This window comes from Dictyostelium purpureum (genome assembly GCF_000190715.1).
Source record: "Dictyostelium purpureum unplaced genomic scaffold DICPUscaffold_189, whole genome shotgun sequence".
Classification (NCBI taxonomy): domain Eukaryota; phylum Evosea; class Eumycetozoa; order Dictyosteliales; family Dictyosteliaceae; genus Dictyostelium; species Dictyostelium purpureum.
The window spans coordinates 40,379-60,488 of NW_003519525.1; the positions used below are offsets into that span (position 1 = coordinate 40,379).

Sequence of the window (20,110 nt, forward strand, 5' to 3'; positions counted from 1 at the left end):
AAAGAACAAATGGAACAATTAAAGAGACCCTATCCAAAGCAAAGGCAAAAAGGGATAGATGGGATGAAGAGTTATCAAATATAGAATAGCACAAGATAATTTATTTGAAGCTCAAGTAAAACAAGAAGTTCAGTTTAATATGAATAGAAAAGAATTAGAAATAGAAGAAAATAGTTTAGTTTTGGTCAAGAGATGCTTTTTAAATACAATTAAGAATATAGTAGCACAGGATCAATTCAAATTATTACCGAAATATTCAGGTCCATTTAAAGTTATAAAGAGGAAAGAAAATACAAACAATTATAAACCATTAGTAGATGAAATTGAAAAGATCATTAAAAGAAGAATCCGTAAATATGGCAAAGGTGAAAGAATAGAATATTTAATCAGATATAAAAATTCAAATGAAGATAATGATACATGGGTACCAAATTTTTTTTTAGAAGACGAATGTGAAGATATGGTTAATAGTTTTGAAGCCGATTACAGAGATGTTGGTAAATCAATTCAAGTTTAAAAAAAAGAAAAAAATAAAAAAAGTTATTAGGTTATAGTATTTTAGTTCAAACCAGTAATTTTAGGCTCCGCTTAGGAAGGGGATGTGTAATGAACAAGGATCATTACTCAATAATAATCAATATTAATTAATAATAATTAACAATTATTTTAATTCATCAAAAAAGAATTTTTTAAAAAAATAAAAAAAATAAAAAAATAAAAATAATAAAAACATTTTAGGTTTTGAATTTTACCAAATTCATAAACATTTTCATATAAATTTTATTTTATTTAATTATTTGATCTTAGTACCTTACAAAATATTTTTTTTTAATTTTTTAACGTTCTTTTTTTTGGTACACTTTTTTTTTTTTTTTTTTTTTTTTTTAAAAGCGAAAATAATTAAAAGCAAATGCTTTAAATTAATCAGTAAAATGGTACACTTGTAGGAAATTCGTTCGAACACTTGGCTATCATTGCTCCCCCGGTACACTTGTCGGTTAAAATTGGAACTTTTCAAAAAAAAAAAAAAAAAAAAAAAAAAAAAAGGTTTATCATCAGGAAGATACATTTTTCCTTTTGAAATCTAAAAAATACTGGTTCTACTGAGACTCGAACTCAGATTACGGGATTCAAAGTCCCGGGTGCTAACCAATTACACTATAAAACCTCGTATGAAAATTTTTTTTTGCTGGTTGTTGTGGTCCGAAAAAACAAAACCAGTTTTATTATACCTTTTAAGCTCCACAAAATGATTATTTGCAGAAATAACCTCAATTGAAATTTTTTTTTATTAAAAATAAACAATACCCCAGTTAAAAACTTTAATAAAATAATAAATAGATAAAAAAGAATTATAAAACTTTATTTATTTTTCAAAATTGAAAAAGAAAAATAAAGTTTCCAGGTTTATCCATTCCAGGTTTATCCATTCCAGGTACTACTTCAATTTTTTACAAAAAAAAGAATTTTTTTAGAAATATAAGTAACATTGATTTTTTTATAACAAAATATTGGATTAAAAATACAAAATTATTTTTTTATTGATACTCCATTTAGGGTAGAAAATTTAGTTTATTTTTTGAAAAAAAGGGGTTTCTAAGTTTTAAAAACAAAAAAAAAAGTTTTTAATTTAAAAGGTGTTTAAAAATCAATAAAAAACAGTTAAATCATAATCAATTAATATAAATAGTAATGTGTGGTTGTTTCCCCCTTTTATTTTTTTTTTTAAATTTTTTTTTATTTTTTTTTTAAAAATTTTTTTTTTTTTTTATTAATATACATAAATATTGTTAAAAGGATTTTTAAATATATTTTATTACAATATAGCAGTTATATAATTAAGCGCTATATTTAAAATTAAAAATAAATAAATTTAATATAATTTTTTTTCTATAAATACTTCAAAATTTTTTTTTATATATCAACATCAAAATTTATTAATATATCTAAAAATATAAAAAATTATTATATTTTAAAAAAATAAAAATAAATTAATAAATAATAACATTAATTATAAAAAATAAATATATTTTAATATTAATAACTAAATATCATTGGAAGGAACAAATAAAAGACCTATTACCTGAAGAAATTCAATTCAAGATCTAGATCTATCAACATCCCTATAGCATTAGATATCATTTTACAAATGGTAAAGTATACATATTATTATTTAATTTATTGATTAAAAAATTATATACTTATATCTTATTTTTAATAGATGGTAAATGTTTAGAAGCAAAAAAATATAGAGAAAAAAACAATCTTTCAAATGATACAATAAATACTCTAGATTATCACTTTGCCAAAGAGATAGTATAGTGCAACTATGATGAACCTTTAATTCAAATGCTTATTGAAGAAAAAAAGAAACAAATACATATATTTCAAAGTATAAAGAATAGCTAGTAATTATTTTTATGAAAAAATTTATGCTTGTCAATGGGTTATTTTGATGTATCTCTTACATTTTTTATTATAATTATTAAACCCAACCTCCCACATTTACAAATAAAAAAACACCATAATATTTTAAAGTGAAGCTCCCAAGTTGGTATCCTATGACATCCAAACATTAAAAGAAGTTAAAGATATCTCCTTCTGTGCAAAAGAATATGTTTATCAATTGATATACTATTTTTAAACTTTTATTTTTTTTTTTTTTTATTTCTATCATTATTTATAAATTATTTTTAAGTACTTGGGTTTGGATAAATAGCAAAAGAGAAACTACCTGAAGGACTTTGAGAGTAGCTACCTTCACAGGTTAATCGATTAACAAAGTAATACCCAGATGCAATAGTAGGGATCCAACAATTCTTGGTGTACAACCCTCCAAATTGGTAAGTCAAACGAAATTATAAATGATATAGGTTCATTATCATTGTAGTCATTGTTTTTTTATTTTTGTGTTTTTATTTTTTTATTTTTTTTTTTTAATGATTATTAAAAATTGCAATCACTTTCCATATTTAGTAAAAAAAAAAAAATTAATAAAAATAAATAAAATAAAATAAAATAAAATAAAATAAAATAAAATATAAAAAAGTAATTTATTTCTTTACAATGATCAACAAAAAATGCCATCAATTATTTTAAATATATAAAAGTAAAATTATTTGTTATAAAAATATTTAAAGAAATATCATATATTTAACAACCAAAAAAAAACTATGTTTTTGAAAAATTTCATCAATGAATTTTCAACTAACTCCATCAATGAATTTCATTTCTATTTGAAGTAAAAATTAAAATTTTTTTTTAATTTACTTTTTTTTTTTTTTAATTTAAGAATTTTTTTTTAATTTACAATTTTAAATTTTAGAAAATAATTTTTTAATTTTTTTTATTTATTTTTTTTTATTTATTTTTTTTTATTATTTTATATTCATTAATATATACATTATTTATATAATTTAATCAACTCATTATTTTTTATTATTGCATTCCACCCATTAATAATTTTTAATAACAATAATAGTTTTTTTGAAATAAAATTACACTAAATCACATTTCACATTATCACTCTTTTTATTACAATTTAAAAAAAATGGATTATTTAACTAATGCATTTTACAGAATAAGAAATTATTTTTCCAGTGATAACAATAACAATAATAACAATAATAACAATAATAACAATAATAACAATAATAATAATAACAATGATGAAAGCAACACCTGCACACAACCATCTAATTCAATAATTTCCAATGATTATAACAACAACAATAATATCAATAATAATAACAATATTAATAATAACAATAATAATATTAATAATAATAATAATAATATCAATAATAATAATAATATCACTAGTATCAATAATAATAATAATATTAATGATAACAATAATAATAATAATAATAATAATAATAATAATAATAACATTTCCCAAATCAGTCAATCCCCACTTGACCAATGTATTAATGCCCCATCACACAATCATTCACCATCTCAACCACAAAATATAATATTAGAATCACCATTCCATAGATCAACTGATATTATTCCAACTTTTCCAGCAACAATATCACCATATACCCCATCACACAATCAATCACCATCTCAACCACAAAATATAACCTCAGAATCACCATTCCATAGATCCACCGAAATCATACCAACTTTTCCTGCAACAATATCACCATATACCCAATCACAAAGTCAACTCCAATCTCAATTTTTTAATTCTTCTCAATCAAATATCCCAATTCCACCATGGTTTGCACAATCATACCAACAAAATATAACCTCAGATTATACACCATTTCATAGATCCACTGACGTTATACCAACCTATCCAGCAACAAGATCATCATCTATAAAGAGACCATTGGAAGAAGATGATATATCAAATGAAAGTGATAGAAAAATTAACAAAAAAAAAAAACTCGATGAAGAGAGTTTAAAAAAAGATAAAGATCGTGCTAAAATGGAAAAATTAAAAAAAGAAAAAGAAGAAAAAGAAAAATTAGAAAAAATTCAAAAGGAAAAAGAAGAAAAAGAAAAAGAGGAAAAAGAGAAATTAGAAAGGGGACTATTAGAAATAGATTACCATTGTAATATTTGCATAGACCAAATAGAGACCATAAAAAAAGCAACAATTGATTGCAATCATAAATTTTGCTTTGATTGTATATTAGAATGGTCGGATCAAGCTAACACCTGTCCAACATGTAGAAAAAGATTTTATAATATAAAAGTAAGTAATTTACACATTCATATTTATTTATAAAAAATAAAACATATTAATTTATTTCAATTATTAATAATTTTCAGAGAGACAATTATGTTGAAGGTTTAGTAAACAGTGCCAATGTCCCATATAGAGTTCAAGGAGAAGATAGATGGCCAAATTTTTACAGTACACTCCAAGAATTAATCCATGAAGCCGCTCATCTCCCACCAATTCCATACCCTTTTCCTTACAATTCTTATCCTGGCTTATATAATAATGAAGATCACCCAGGAAATGGCAATGAATATGAAGAAGAAGATGATAAAGAAGATAACGAAGAAGATAACGAAGAAGATAACGAAGAAGATGACGAAGAAGATGACATGGATCTCTCAAATTAATATTGAAATTTGAAGGCGATTAAATTAATAGTTTTACATAACTCATTCAAAGTTTCTTTAAGAAATAGATGAAGACTAAACTATTAACAAAATCGTTTCATTCAGGGTTTTAATTAATTTTAAGGTAACTATAATGTTAATATTTACATAATTATTATTAAATTTGAATAATAAAAAACTAATATCTAATTTTAATACTTATTTAGTTTAAGTTCATGCATTCTTTTTCAGTTTCAATGCTTAATTTATTTCAAGTAATTAATCATATATTGTGGTCCATATATTCTATTAAATCAGGGTTCAGTATTTTCATTCTAATTGTAGTTTCGAGTCATTCATCAAACGCTGGGGGTTTTTAAGGTGACTCATCTAATATTGGGGATTCAATATATTCTTTTTAAAAATGGCTTTCAAGTTACTCATCATACATTGGAGTTCAATATATTCTTTTAAAATTGGGGTTATCAAGTCATCATACATTGGGGTTCAGTATATTCTTTTAAAATTGGGGTTTTCAAGTCACTCATCATATCGAGGTTCAGGATATTATTTTAAAATTGGGGATTTCAGGTCACTCATCATAGGTTCGACATATTCTTTTTAAATGTGGTTTTCGAGTTATTCATTAAACATTGGGGTTGTTTTTCAAATATTTTATCATAAATTGTGGGTTTATCAAGTTATTCAAACGCTGTGGTTTTTTCAAATCGTGTGTCATACATTGGGGTTTTAATTTATTCTTTTTAATTGGGTATTTTATGTTATTTTATCAAGCATTGGGGTTTTTTCAAGTCACCCATTATTCATTGGGGTTTACTTTATTCTTATTAATTGTGATTTTCAGGTCTTTCATCATTCATTGGGGTATTTGTACTTTAAAGGTATTTATAAAGTTAATATTTATAACTATTATTATATTTGAATATAAAAGATACTAATATTTAATTTTAAAAATTATAAGATTTAAATTCTTTTTATTTCAACTTTATATGTATATAGTGTAAATAACAAATAACAATAGATAATAATAATTATCATCAATTTTATCACAAATTATTAATATATAGAATTAAAAATTCTACATCCCTAGTTAATTTTCTATTCATTATCAAAATAAAGATATTTAATTTTAAACTTTTTTAATTTTTTAATAATATAAATTTTTATTGTTTTTTATTATTTTAAAAACCATGGTAAATTTTTTCCATCTTGTGAAACTTGGTGAATAAATTGACTTAAAGTTGCTGTTATTGTGGTTGTAATTGTATAAAATAAAAAGTCAATTATTGTAATTTATTATCATTATTATTTATTATTTCTATTATTATTTATAATTATATATATATTTAAAACTCTAAAGCATTTTAATATGACCTATAGTTTGAAACAAATCTCTAGTGCAATACTACCACCCTGATACCACGATTGACTCTGATACTAATTCACTACCATTGCCTCTGTAATGGTATAACTCTTGTAGAAAATGAGTAACTACGATTCTCTGTATGTGATATGTGCAAAGTTACTGTGAGTCATATGTTTTTGAAATCTTTTCCATTAACCAAATATATTTAATCTGTACTGACGATCCGGATTAAAAGTAATTTTAAAATTTTTTTGCTGAATATATATAGGTAATTATCATTATTATAAAAGTACATTCATTAAATGATGATAAATTTATTAAAAAAAAAAAATTTTTAAAATTAATTTTTTGATTTTTTTTAATTATTTTCTAAAAATGGTACTGCACTACCATAAACATTATTTTATTATAAACTAAATAAATAAAATATTATAACTATAATTATATATTATAATGTCCTTCATATTAAGCGAAATAAAAAGACACACCAGGTTAGGTAAATAATTAGAGAGCTAACTGCTATTTCTAAACAATTGTTCAAATTAAAATAAAATACAATCACTAAATTAATACACATAGACATATCACCATTAAATAAAGCATACCATAAGCGAAGCATTTTTAAAAGAATGTTATTTAACTTTTCAATGAACATATATATTCCCAAACATTAGCAAAGACCTACAATCAAACCAATTGATTTATAAACAGTCTTCAAGAATAAATATTGTAAAGTATGCAGCTACAATCAAATATTAATTTGTTTTTCAATAAAAAATTTGTAAATAACAAAATCTGAATTTAGGTAAAACCAACTCAGAAAAAGAAGACATTTATAAAATAGAAATTGAATGAGGTTCCAAAAAGTATAAATTCAAGCTTATTTCAAAGATTATCAAAGAAAAGCTTTTTGAATATTGGTCTATTACATTAATGCTAGATTTGGGTGTTTTTAAAACAATTATGGAAATTATAAAATATAGTAATACAAAAATGAAAAGAGATAGATCCCATTTAGTTCAATCAACAACTAACTTTACAGATGATCAAATTAAAATATATATGCTCTACATTCTCATATTCATAAAATTGATAAATTATATAAAATAAAGATATTACAAACAAAAAATAGTCTTTTCTTATTTTTTTTTTTTTTTTTTTTTTTTTTATTTTTATTAGGGTGCAATTTTTTTTTTGAAAAAAAGGGGTTTCTAAGTTCGGGGTCGATTAGTTCCATTTTTAAAGTCAATTTCTAAGTTTTAAAAACAAAAAAAAAAAGTTTTTAATTTAAAAGGTGTTTAAAAATCAATAAAAAACAGTTAAATCATAATCAATTAATATAAATAGTAACGTGTGGTTGTTTCCCACATTTTTTTTTTTTTTTAAATTTTTTTTAATTTTTTTTTTAATTTTTTTTTTTTTTTTATTAATATACATAAATATTGTTAAGAGGATTTTTAAATATATTTTATTACAATAAAGCAATTATATAATTAAGCGTAATATTTAAAATTAAAAATAAATAAATTAAATATAATTTTTTTTTCTATAAATACTTCAAAATTTTTATTTATATATCAATATCAAAATTTATTGATATAAAAATATAAAAAATAATTATATTTTAAAAAAATAAAAAATAAATTAATAAATAATTAATATATATATAAATTAATAAATTTAAAATTATAAAAAATAAATATATTTTAATATTAATAACTAAATATCAATGGAAGGAACAAATAAAAGACCTATTACCAGAAGAAATTCAATTTAAGATCTAGACAAAAAACTATCAACATCCCTATAACATTAGATATCATTTTACAAATGGTAAAGTATACATATTATTATTTAATTTTTTGATAAAAAATTATAAATCTTATTTTTAATAGATGGTAAATGTTTAGCAGCAAAAAAATATAGAGAAAAAAACAATCTTTCAAATGATACAATAAATACTCTAGATTATCACTTTGCCAAAGAGATAGTATAGAGCAACTATGATGAACCTTTAATTCAAATGCCTATTGAAGAAAAAAAAAGAAACAAATACATATTTCAAAGTATAAAGAAATCCAAAAATACTTAGAAGAAAGTTTAGATCATAGAAATGATACAATAAAATATTGGAAAGAAAATAGTATTGAATATCCAACATTATAATCAATTATAAGAAATGTACTTTCAGTTGCTTCTTCGTCAGTTGAAATTGAAAGAACATTTTCGGGTGCTAAGTTGTTGGTTACATGTAGACAACAGATCAAATTTGGGTTGGGAAAGAATAGAACAACGTGTGTTATTAAGGGAATAGGCAAACATTTCAAGAGTAGATATTGTCGAAAACTCTGTCTTTTATAATTAAATAAAATTGTACAAGAGTTTTAAATTTTTTTTATAAAAAAAAATAATGTAATTCTAAGTTTTTTTTTTTTTTTTAAAGTTTCTAAGTTTTTAAATGAAAAAATTAGTCAAGTGGGTGGGTGTGGGAGTGGGGGAAACTTAGAAATTTTTTTTTTGAGAAACTTTGACTAATTTTTTTCCCTAATTCCATTGTAGAGGTTGAAAATTATCTTTATCGTTATCCTTTTTTGTATCAATTGGAAGATTTTAAAAAAAAAGGATAAAAGTGGATAAATAAAAAAAAAAAGATAAAAAAAGGATAATAATTTATAAAATTATAAAATATTTTTGTAAAAAAAAAAAAAAAATTGTTAAAATAAAATTGAAAAAATACAAAGGTTTTTATTATTATAAGAAAAAATGATTATTATTATTATCACGCTTGTTGTGAACTCTTCCATTATGTTTTTTATTGAGAATATATACAACATCTTGAATTTGACCATTCCATTCTTTGAGAAGAATACGCGATTCAATGGTAGAGTCTGTCTTTTATGGGTAACATAAGAAGGTTTAAGAAACTATTTTATATTTATTTTGTCATCAAGTAGTCCAATATTGAAAATACTGATATTTCAGGTAATATCTGTTTATTTATTTTAACCAATTTAAATATTTATAATATTTATGATCTAATAAACTATTCTTTAAAAATGATTCTACATAACTATACTCCACGTTGTCATTTGGTTCATTTGTTATTAATTGGTTTTGATATATAAATTTTAAAAAGTTTATAGAGCCACCACTAATTAATGTATGAACCAATGATTGGGAAACCTTTAATGTTTTTTCGTTTGGATAAGTTTTGCATAAAAAAAGGTAAAAGTCAAACGGTATGAACTTATAGATAGTTTCAATTGAAACTTTGATGAAATTCTTTAGTTCCATGTTGATGTCACCATATACCAGCGAGTGAAACTTTATCAAAAAACAAACCTTAATTTCCTGTGTAATGTTATATTGGTAATCATATAAAAAAAATAAATCCGATGGCTTTGGATCCAGATTTAACATTTGCTTTAATATATCTGCATGAAATTCCTTATTAAATTTTCTTGGGTACTTTATTAACTCTGGTGCTAAATCGCTTGATACCGCACTAATAATGAGATCCTTTGTGAAGCCAAAACCTCTGAAACAATTTAAAAGTGATAATTCTTTAATAAATAGATCTCTTCTTTTAATTTCCAATAGATAGCATAGGTTGATGTTTAATACCATATCTATTTTTTCTTGGTAAATTTCTTGTAGTGTCTCAATTGCAGAGTATGATAGTTTTAATAGCTCCTTTATTATAGAATCTTGATTGACTTCAAAAATAAAATCGAAATTAAATATATTTGAATCTAAATATCTATTTGGGAAATCTTCTGTGCTTAGCTCTGAATATTGAAGGTTTTCATCTGGTACTAGATAGTATTCGTTATCGGTATTAAAGAATGGTGACTCTATTATATATTTTATGTACTTTGGTGATTTGATTGAGAGATAATAAACTGAATGAAAATTTGAATGTGATAATGTAATATTTGATTTTAGCTTTATAAATTGATAGATATACACCAGTCTATCTGTATTTACTTGTGGGGTTTGTATTAGTCTTTTAAACAAATCATTTATTGTTGTTTCTAATACTGAAGTTTCACCATTACTGCCGCTATAGCTATTTATTAGAATTTCGATTATTTCTATTAAATCGTCGGAAGATGCTCTTTGTAATGGATATCTTAATAACTTAACATTTGAATTGCAATGGAATACTTTATAATCTACGATACTGGTGATACTTTTCCATTTAGTTAAGAATAGCTGTGGGTGTTGATTAATGGGATTAAAACTATGATTTAGGAAAATTTTTAACTTGTTTACCGAACTTTTTTTAATACATTCTATAAATAACTTGATCCATGATGAAAGTATCCTATAATCGTCACTTGTAGATGGTTTTAATTCTATATATTTTGAAAGAGTATTTTTTAAATGAACTGATGTAATTTGTGGACAAAATAGATCCAATGCTTTAAAAGCACATTCAATTGAACCGCGTGATACTAAATAATCCAATATGCTATATACCTCTTCATCGTTGCCCTTTCTATTATTATCTAGATGAATTTTAAATCCCTCCTTAACATTTAAAACTTCACCAAAGCTTTTAATTGTGCCCAAATCATACTCGTTGATGGCCTTTAATAATACATATTCCCCAATATCCATAGATAGCTTTATTCCTTTTCCCCTTGAAACCAAATACCTTAATAGATCAAAACTTGAATAATAAAATAATTTGTGATCTAATTTGTTTTTTATAATTATGTTGATTGATTCTTTGTCTCTTACTAACAGTTTGTTATTAATTGTAATAAAATCCGATCTTTCTGCAATCTGCTTATAAGGTGCTGCAATGGTACTATTTGTAGGCGCTGATTTAACTATATCAAAAAATATTTTCATATCATCCTGACTATTGCTTTTTAAATACATTTCTAATTTGTTTGTAATTTCTTGGTTAAATTTGCAACACATAAAAAATTTGGAATCTTCCTCATTTTCTAATGATAAATAATATTTGATGAAATCTGGCTCTATTTTACCCCATCGTTTATGTTCTCTTTCTATATCTTTCTGAATACCCTTCCAATCACATTTGTTATTTGTTAAATAAATTTTCAAATACTCTATATCTGTTATTAAATTTGAAGGAATACACCCTGTATTGATTCTATTCTTTTTGAAAAAAGTAAATAACTTGGGTATTTTTTCGGCCTCGTTGCAGCTAAAGTTGATCATCATCTCGATCTCATGCATATATGGCGATGATTGGTCCGAGTATGTATAATAATTTAAATCTATTAATTTTTTTTGAAGCTCTATTGATTGAATATCAAATAATATTTGTTCTAAATAAACCTTTTTTGTTGGAGAACTGGAAGTTGGTATAGGTATATTATAATATTGATCACTTGATAATAAAATTTCTAAAAATAAGTCTGTTTCGAAATAACTTGATTCAAATGCTTTTTTAATTGATTTGTTTTTAAACCCTTCTATGAGATCATGGTTGTTACTATTTTGTTTTAAAAAGATATCTAATATCATTTTGAACTTTTCAGAAACAACATAACCAAGCCTATTTCTAAATATTTGAATTTCATATGGTTCGTTAACTGCTATTTCTATTAACTCCTTATCTAAATCGAATAAAAATAAATCTATATTATCTAAATTCCTTATTGAGCTATTATTTAAAAAGTATTTGAATATTTCCACTCTATTATCTAGTTGATTAAGCCATTCACCCAAAAAATGATCCATGCATATATATTCATTTGCCTCTAATTTGCACTTTAATAATGAAAACATTTTATTTTGCACCATCCACTTTAATGACACTATATCTTTAAATCTGTATCTATTACTACTGGTTATTTGTGATGGATCGTCATAGTTGACCCATTCGACTTCTTGAATAAAACCAAGTATAGTTTTAAACAAGTAAGTATTATGAAAAACTTTATAAAATAACCTATCCATATTATTAGATAAAAATTAATGTTAATACTTTTTAAAATATTGCATTTTTAAAATTATTAAAAAAAAAAAAAATGAAATTTTAATCAAAAAATCTTTTAAAAAAATAAAAAAAAAAAAATTATAAAATATCTGTTTTGAAAAAAATAATTATTTATATTATTATTTATTTGAAATTGTGTTTGGAACTATTCTAATAGTCTATGAAAGTCTAATATCCCTTTCTATTTCTGTACCAACCCTTAAATCTGTGTCATTTTTATTTATAACATTCTCTGTGATTAAATCTGAAAATGACTCTTTAATACCATGGAAATAAGTTTTTTAAGCATCTTGTGTAAAAATTAAAAGTGATCTTGGTTTTAAAAATATTTTTTGAATTGCTTCTTTTTTAATTTCTTAATAAAAATCCATTAAACCTATTTATGTATTTATTAGTATATAAACATTTGAGGTGCTAAAAAAAATTATATGGGGCAAAATTGGCAATTGCTTACATGTTGAATTTAAACTTAATATACAAATACAAGGATAAAACAATGGGCCATCAGTATGTGGAAATATACCTTCATTTACATTGTATTCATTTAAAAGAACATTATTTGCTTTAACTGGGAATATTGAATTTTCGTATATCTTATCACATATATTTGTTAACCAACTTGGTAAAGGTTCTTCAATCATACCACTTGAAACAGGTTGACCACCCCAATTTTGCAATCTTCTTCTCTTTAACTGGGTCCATTTATCTTTATTATCATCACTGTATATGTTCCTCAATAGTTCCTTTTCCTCATCAACACTAATAAAATCATCAATATAAATCCTCAAAGTAAATCTTAATCACACACAAATACACACAAAAAAAAATAATAGATAGCATTTGATTTTGGTGTTACTGATTTATAAATCAAAATAAAAAAATAATGGAAAATAAGGTTTAAAACCTTCCCATTTAGTAATCGAAATCGAACTAACAAATAGAAAGGGTTCATGAATTGTACGATTCATTTGTAAATAAAATTGACAGACGAAAAGAATTGACCAACAAAAGAAATCAAGTGATTAATGTTCATTTGGTGAATTTTTGGAAAAAAAAAAAAATTAAAAAAAAATTTTTAAAAATTTAAATTTTTTTTTAAAAATTTGGGATCATAGTTTTATAACATCATCATTAATACATATTAGTTAACTAATATATGGATACTTTATTTTATAAAGTTTTTAAAAATATATACATTAATCATTTAATAATAAAACATCTCTTAATATATAATAAATACAACAATAAAATTAAAATAAATATTAATAATGATACAGATATAATTAACTTTTTAGCTAACCCATATAAAAGCTATATGAAATCAATAGAAATAAATGACAACGATGATATAAAAAAACTCCTATATATTCAAGATTTGGACCTTATCTCCCACCCTGTAAATAATAACTCTACAGACAATAATAATAATAATAATAATGAAGATAATTTAAGTGATAATGATAATGATTATGATAATGATTATAATAATTATAAAGACCCAGAAATAAATGAGATTATAAAAATAATAAATATACATAATATTGAATCAATCGAAATCAACTCACACGAATATTTTAAATATTGTACAGAAATCAATTTAGAATTTATAAAAACTTTGGTATTAAATAGAAACAAAAATACCATTCACGTATCAAAATCATTTAATTTTTCAAATATACCAAGTCCAATAGTCAATTCTAATGTACTAACTAGTTTAGAACTTAACGACTATAATGGCCAATTAACACAACTACCAAAACAACTTAAAATACTAAAAATGAACACCTTTAATCAAACAATTAAAAATGATATATTACCAACATCACTTACCCACCTACACTTATCACAATTTAATAAACCACTTTCATATAATAACGAAATAATTTTACCAAACCAATTAAAAATCTTAATTTTAGATAATTTCAATAATGTTATTAAATCATCAAAAGAATTTCCAGAATCATTAGAGATTATAAAACTAAAGTCATATACTAAGGAAATTAAATGTTTTAATAACAATAATAAAAACAACAGTAACAATAATAATTTAAACAATTTAAAATATTTAAAACTACTAAATAATAAAAACAATAATAAAAATATTAAATCTTTTCCAAATATTAAAAAATATAAATTAAAAAGCTTTGTTGACGATTCAGTTATTTGTGAACTACCAGCAACAATCAAAACCTTTTCAATATTTTCAAAATCGATTACACTAGATCTAGGTCAATATAATGGAAATATAGCAAATATCAAATGCACAATGTCGCAGTTAGAATCAATACCAAAAACAATAAAAAAACTATACATAAACGGAGGATTTGATGGATTTAAAAATGGATCAGACCAACAATTTAATAATTTAAAATCATTATATATAGATTTTTTCAATGAAGCTAGTGATACAAGTAACAACCAAAACGAAAATCCACCACAAACTTTCAAATATCCAAAGTCAATAAAAAGATTAAAAGTCTCTTTGATGGATGAATATAATAAATCAAATTTTGACTATAGTACCATTTTACCAACAAATCAATTAAAATCGTTCAAATTAGAAGATTCGTTTGATTTTTCATTAGAAAAAGGTTCAAACTTCCTATCAAATTTTGGGGCATCACTGCAACATCTTGATTTAGGACACCAATGTATAATAAATTTTAATCAATTAAACCTATCAACAACCCTTACATCACTAAAATATTTAGCAACTTCAATAGAAAACATCAATAGCTCAACCCTTTTCCCTCCATCTTTACAATACTTAAATATAATAGTATTTTCATTTGGAAAAAACAAAACCATAACCTATATTCCAGATACCGTTAAATGTCTAATTGCTTTAGGTCCAGATATTCTATTTAATTTGCCAAGTAGATCCATTGAGAATTTGGATTCAATTTACATATCAAATACAAATAAACTTTTAACAACTCCAAACAGTGTAGATAGTTTATTATTTAGTAAAACTAAAGTTTTAAATCTTGTTTCAAATTTAAATGTAAAATTTAAACATATATATAAAATTTGTAAAATAAAATAAAAACCCCATGACATAAACCAAATTTTATTTATACACAAAAATATAAACCATTATTATTTTATTTTATTTTATTTTATTTTATTTTATTTTATTTTATTTTATTTTATTTTATTTTATTTTATTTTATTTTATTTTATTTATTTATTTTGTTTTTTTAACCATTAAAAAAAGGATTATTTGATAAATCTACGGCTTTTCCGCCATTTTCGCTATAAAATCTTTGGAAATTTTTCTTTTTTAAACGAGTTTGATAATCATCGCCTGGCTGAATTACAAAACGTGGATCTACCTTTGGCTCAGATCCCAAACCTGAACGCTCTGATCTCATTGAAACTTGAATTGATGATGTCATACCATCGCCATATTTACCTAAACCTTCACCCTCTTTCCAACCTGTTTTCTTTAGTAATTTAACCCCAATACTATTCTCACCAAATGTTGTATCCTGTTTTCTTTTATTCTTATCTGATGGTGGTGATACAGATTGACTATTATTATTATTTGACGGAGACGGTTTATAAAGATTTGTTGAGCTATTTGATGAAGATTTTAATTTTTGTAAATTTTCCTATAATAGTAAAATTAAATTAATATATATACTTGATTAATTTTATAAATTTAAAAAAACATACCAAATGAAGTTTTGATTCTTTTTCATGTTTAAAAAGTGCCTCTTTTGATGCGAACTGTCTCATGCACAATGTACAAACTGGATCTTGTTCAATACTATTATTATTTCTTTGATTATTATTATTATTATTATTGCTATTATTATTATCATTACCATTATCTTCATCATCTAGATCCCCAAAAACACTTGTTTTCTTTACAATTACTGGTGAAACAACTTTAATGGCAGCTGGTTTATTTATTGCCAATTTAATTGGTGCAGAAATTGAAAAAGACCCAATGGAAGGTTTGACATCACTAGTAACTGGTAATGTCGTTGTTGTGGTTGTACTTATTGGTTCAATAATATCAGGCATTGATGGATCATACTCCTGATCCTGTGACAACTCTTGATCTCTCTTTTTTCTTAAAATATCTTCATTTTTTAATTTTTCCTCGTCAGCAACCTCTTTTTCAGTAATAGATGCCTTAAGTTTCCATTTTTCAATTTCGGAATCATTCTAGATTATAAAAAAGGTTAGAAATGCCTATTTTCCCTGTGTATAAAGTAAATATATCTTACCTTTCTCTTTAATAATGAATTAAACTTTGGTACTGAAACAACTTTACGTTTGTCATCAGGTTTTTGCTGCTCGCTGGGCTTAGCTTGACTAGAGCTTAATGATTGGGTTTGGGACACTGTGGTTTTATTGAAATAATTTGAGTGTTGTTGTGATTGTTTATGTGGATGTGAAGGAGTATATGGCAAATATGAATTTGTAGCTGAATCATAACAGTAATAACCCTTTGAGTTTGTGTCATAATAAAAGTAAACGCCATTATTTGTATCGTAAAAGTAACCAGACTCTGAAGAATAGTAATGGCCTGTAGTAGCATGATAACTATAACCATTTGGAATGTTTGCAGCAACGGTAGTGGAACCATAATTATTTAACCATTGGTCCATATCGGCCTTTGATAAACCAATATTTGGATCTATAGCCTCTTTTTTATTATCTGTATTTTTTGCATAAGAAATACTTACAATTGAATCACCAATATAAAATGGCCTTTGATGGCATTGATTAAAAACATCAACTGCATCCTTGGATAATAAAAAACAAAATGTTAATAAAATTAAATCTTTTAAAGATTTATAATATATTTAATTGTTACATTTGTTGCATAGTATTCCACAAAGCCAATACAAATATTTCTTTTCTTTGAAACTGAATATCTTTTTGGTGTTCTTCCAAATTGAGCGAATGCATTTGCCAACTAATAATTAAATTGAAAATCAATTATGTTAATAGTTTGAATATATTTAATTATTATCTAATATTGTTATTATTATGCTTTATTATTATTATTATTATTATTATTTATTATTTATTATTTATTATTTATTATTTATTATTTATTATTTAAATAAAATTATTATTAAAATAATAATTTATTATTATTGATTTTACTGTTTCTTCTGTTGCATATGGCACTAAATCACGGATTACTATAGTTGAACTTGGAACACTCTCTTGAATCTGTTGTGCCTGTTGGGCTGATACCCATCTAGGATTCTCCGGCATTGGATCTTGGCATCTATGGCAAGCAACTCTCCATGAATAATTTGAATTATTACACTAGTTATTTTTATTTTATTTTTATTTTTATTATTATTATTAATATTAATATAAATATAATTTATTTATAATTTGATTAAAAATAAAAAGGGTTTAGTTAGATTTTAATTTTTAAATTTAATGAAAAAAACACAATCTATACAGATTCGCAAAGCCAATCATAATCACCAGGATGACCATAAGATAATAACACTCCATGGCCATCAATATTTATTGAACCTTCTGTTAATTTCAATATTTCTGTTGCTTCATCAATTGTTTTATAATTTACAAATGCATAACCCTTTGAATCACCTGTAGTTCTATCATATCTAACCTCAATTGACTCATATGCTCCATATATCTTGATAAAATCTGATAACTAAATAATAATATAAAAAAATTTTAAATTACAAATATTTTTTAATAAAATTTTAATGTTTTTTTTTATATATTTTAATTTTTATTATATTTTATACAAACCAAGTTTTGATTATTTTTTTGATTATTTTTTTTTTTAAAATTTAAAATTTTAGGTTAATATAAATATTTAATTTTAATTTTAGGATATATATTATTAATTCTTTTCTTTTAAACTAAAAAAAAAGAAATTAAATATATTTTAAAAAAAAAAAACAATATTTTAAATTACAAACCCTCTCTTCATTCATTGATTCGGTTAAACCTTTTAACATTAATATATTAGAAGGCTCATTATCTTTTTTCCTATTTGATTGTTTATTCCACTTTTTGTTATATTTGTTGTTATTGTTACTGTAGCTGATATTACTGTAATCCCTTTTTCTAAATCTCTCTCTTGATCTACTTCTACTTCTACTATAACTACGACTTCTACTTTCACTATAGTCTCTGTCTATACTACGACTTTTACTTCTGCTTCTACTTCTACTTCTGCTTCTACTTTTATTATATCTACCCTCTCTCTCTTTGGATCTACCCCTACTATTATTATTACTACTATTATTGTCTACAGGTTCAACATATAAACCTTCATCATCATCCTCTATATTATTATTATTATTATTTATTTTATTATCCATTATAAAAAAAAAAAAGAAAAAAAAGAAAAAAAGAAACTATAGTTTTAAAAAAAAAAAATGAAAAAAAAAAAACACACAACAAAACAAAACAAAAAAAAAAAATAAAAATAAAAATAAAAAATAAAAAATAAAAATAAAAAAAATAATAATTTTAAAAAATTAAATTTTTAAAATTTTTAGGATTTTTTTTTTATTTTTTATACACACATATTTTTCAATTATAATTATAAGATTTATTAACAATAAAAACAATAATAACAACAATAATTAGAAATATATTATATGAGTTTAGATTACAACATTGGTTTAGGATATATATATTCAAAAACTATGTCAAATTTTGAAAGTAGTTCAACCTTGACTTATCAAAAAAAAAGAAGTTTATTTGATGCAATATACCAAAAACTATTAGTTAACGGCTCACCACCGCTAAATGGTGATAATAATACCTCCGGTGTAAATATAAGGAAAAAAAGTAACCATTTCATTATTTTTATAAAGTGTCTAAAATATAATAATTAAAACTAATTATCATAATAAATTACTATAGAACTAGGTACATCAAAATCAAGCTCAATACCAGTTGATTTAACACATTTATATACGTTTCAAATTTTTCAAGGAGCGCAACTATCGGTATGGCATGATACAGCAGGACCTGTAGTAGAACAATTATGGAAATATAAAGATATCGGATCAGATTTTCAAGCATTTATAGCACGTCAAACTCTTTGTGGTTTAGATCCAAAGAACACTGCTGATGAAATTAGATTTAATATTTATCCAGATCAAGGCTTCATGGTACTTTCACACATTTTCAACTCTAAATATAATGACTCTTTAACAAAATTTGCGCTCTCTGTATTTTTATCAATAACCAACTTTAATGAATATCTACCAATACACGATATAATAGTTGATAGGGTAACATGTCTATCATGTAAACTTTTAAAAAACTATTCATTAAATGTAAGTAATAATTATATAGATTTATTTGTTATTATTATTATTATTATATTAACTATAACATGACCAACCCAAAACTAAACACATTAAAAGATAACAGATCATTTAGAATTATTTACAAAAGAATTAGTATTGACAATGATAAATGTTGAACAATTATTTTTATCGGGATATCCATCAATTAATATTTCATCTACATGTTTTAATGAACCAAAGATAGATCAAGAATTTTTAGTTCGTGCATTAACATCACACTTTCAAACCTATGGATCCACTATTGTAATCGGTAGCAATCCAGAGACAGTATTGATGTGGATGGATACAATATCACTATTCCTAACACCAAAAGAAAGAAAACTAGCATCACGTAATTTAAAT

At 23.3% G+C, this 20,110-nt stretch overlaps 7 protein-coding genes across 7 annotated transcripts; 4 read left to right on the forward strand and 3 right to left on the reverse strand.

The window, feature by feature from the left end:
• Positions 1-139: 139 nt before the first annotated feature.
• On the forward strand, positions 140-517 carry DICPUDRAFT_154189 (uncharacterized protein; the record flags this gene model as incomplete). The annotated part of the gene is made up of 1 exon (XM_003289690.1): positions 140-517. The coding sequence occupies one exon, from the start codon at positions 140-142 to the stop codon at positions 515-517; it is 378 nt and encodes a 125-aa protein (XP_003289738.1).
• A 3,033-nt stretch (positions 518-3,550) lies between these two features.
• On the forward strand, positions 3,551-5,085 carry DICPUDRAFT_80513 (uncharacterized protein; the record flags this gene model as incomplete). Its single annotated transcript, XM_003289691.1, has 2 exons — positions 3,551-4,708; positions 4,786-5,085. The coding sequence occupies 2 exons, from the start codon at positions 3,551-3,553 to the stop codon at positions 5,083-5,085; spliced, it is 1,458 nt and encodes a 485-aa protein (XP_003289739.1).
• Positions 5,086-12,166: 7,081 nt separating this feature from the next.
• On the reverse strand, positions 12,167-12,394 carry DICPUDRAFT_23823 (uncharacterized protein; the record flags this gene model as incomplete). Its single annotated transcript, XM_003289696.1, has 1 exon — positions 12,167-12,394. A coding segment is annotated over one exon (228 nt), but the record flags the coding sequence as incomplete, so codon positions are not given.
• Positions 12,395-12,898: 504 nt separating this feature from the next.
• DICPUDRAFT_21135 (uncharacterized protein) lies at positions 12,899-13,213 on the reverse strand (the record flags this gene model as incomplete). The annotated part of the gene is made up of 1 exon (XM_003289697.1): positions 12,899-13,213. A coding segment is annotated over one exon (315 nt), but the record flags the coding sequence as incomplete, so codon positions are not given.
• Positions 13,214-13,587: 374 nt separating this feature from the next.
• Positions 13,588-15,477, forward strand: DICPUDRAFT_80515 (uncharacterized protein; the record flags this gene model as incomplete). The annotated part of the gene is made up of 1 exon (XM_003289692.1): positions 13,588-15,477. One exon carries the CDS (start codon positions 13,588-13,590, stop codon positions 15,475-15,477), a length of 1,890 nt encoding a protein of 629 aa, XP_003289740.1.
• Positions 15,478-15,631: 154 nt separating this feature from the next.
• On the reverse strand, positions 15,632-18,766 carry DICPUDRAFT_154195 (uncharacterized protein; the record flags this gene model as incomplete). The annotated part of the gene is made up of 7 exons (XM_003289698.1): positions 15,632-16,045; positions 16,110-16,607; positions 16,670-17,191; positions 17,263-17,364; positions 17,559-17,726; positions 17,869-18,087; positions 18,362-18,766. The coding sequence occupies 7 exons, from the start codon at positions 18,764-18,766 to the stop codon at positions 15,632-15,634; spliced, it is 2,328 nt and encodes a 775-aa protein (XP_003289746.1).
• A 282-nt stretch (positions 18,767-19,048) lies between these two features.
• On the forward strand, positions 19,049-20,099 carry DICPUDRAFT_80518 (uncharacterized protein; the record flags this gene model as incomplete). Its single annotated transcript, XM_003289693.1, has 3 exons — positions 19,049-19,241; positions 19,317-19,735; positions 19,826-20,099. Coding segments are annotated over 3 exons (886 nt in total), but the record flags the coding sequence as incomplete, so codon positions are not given.
• Between the last annotated feature and the right edge of the window lie 11 nt (positions 20,100-20,110).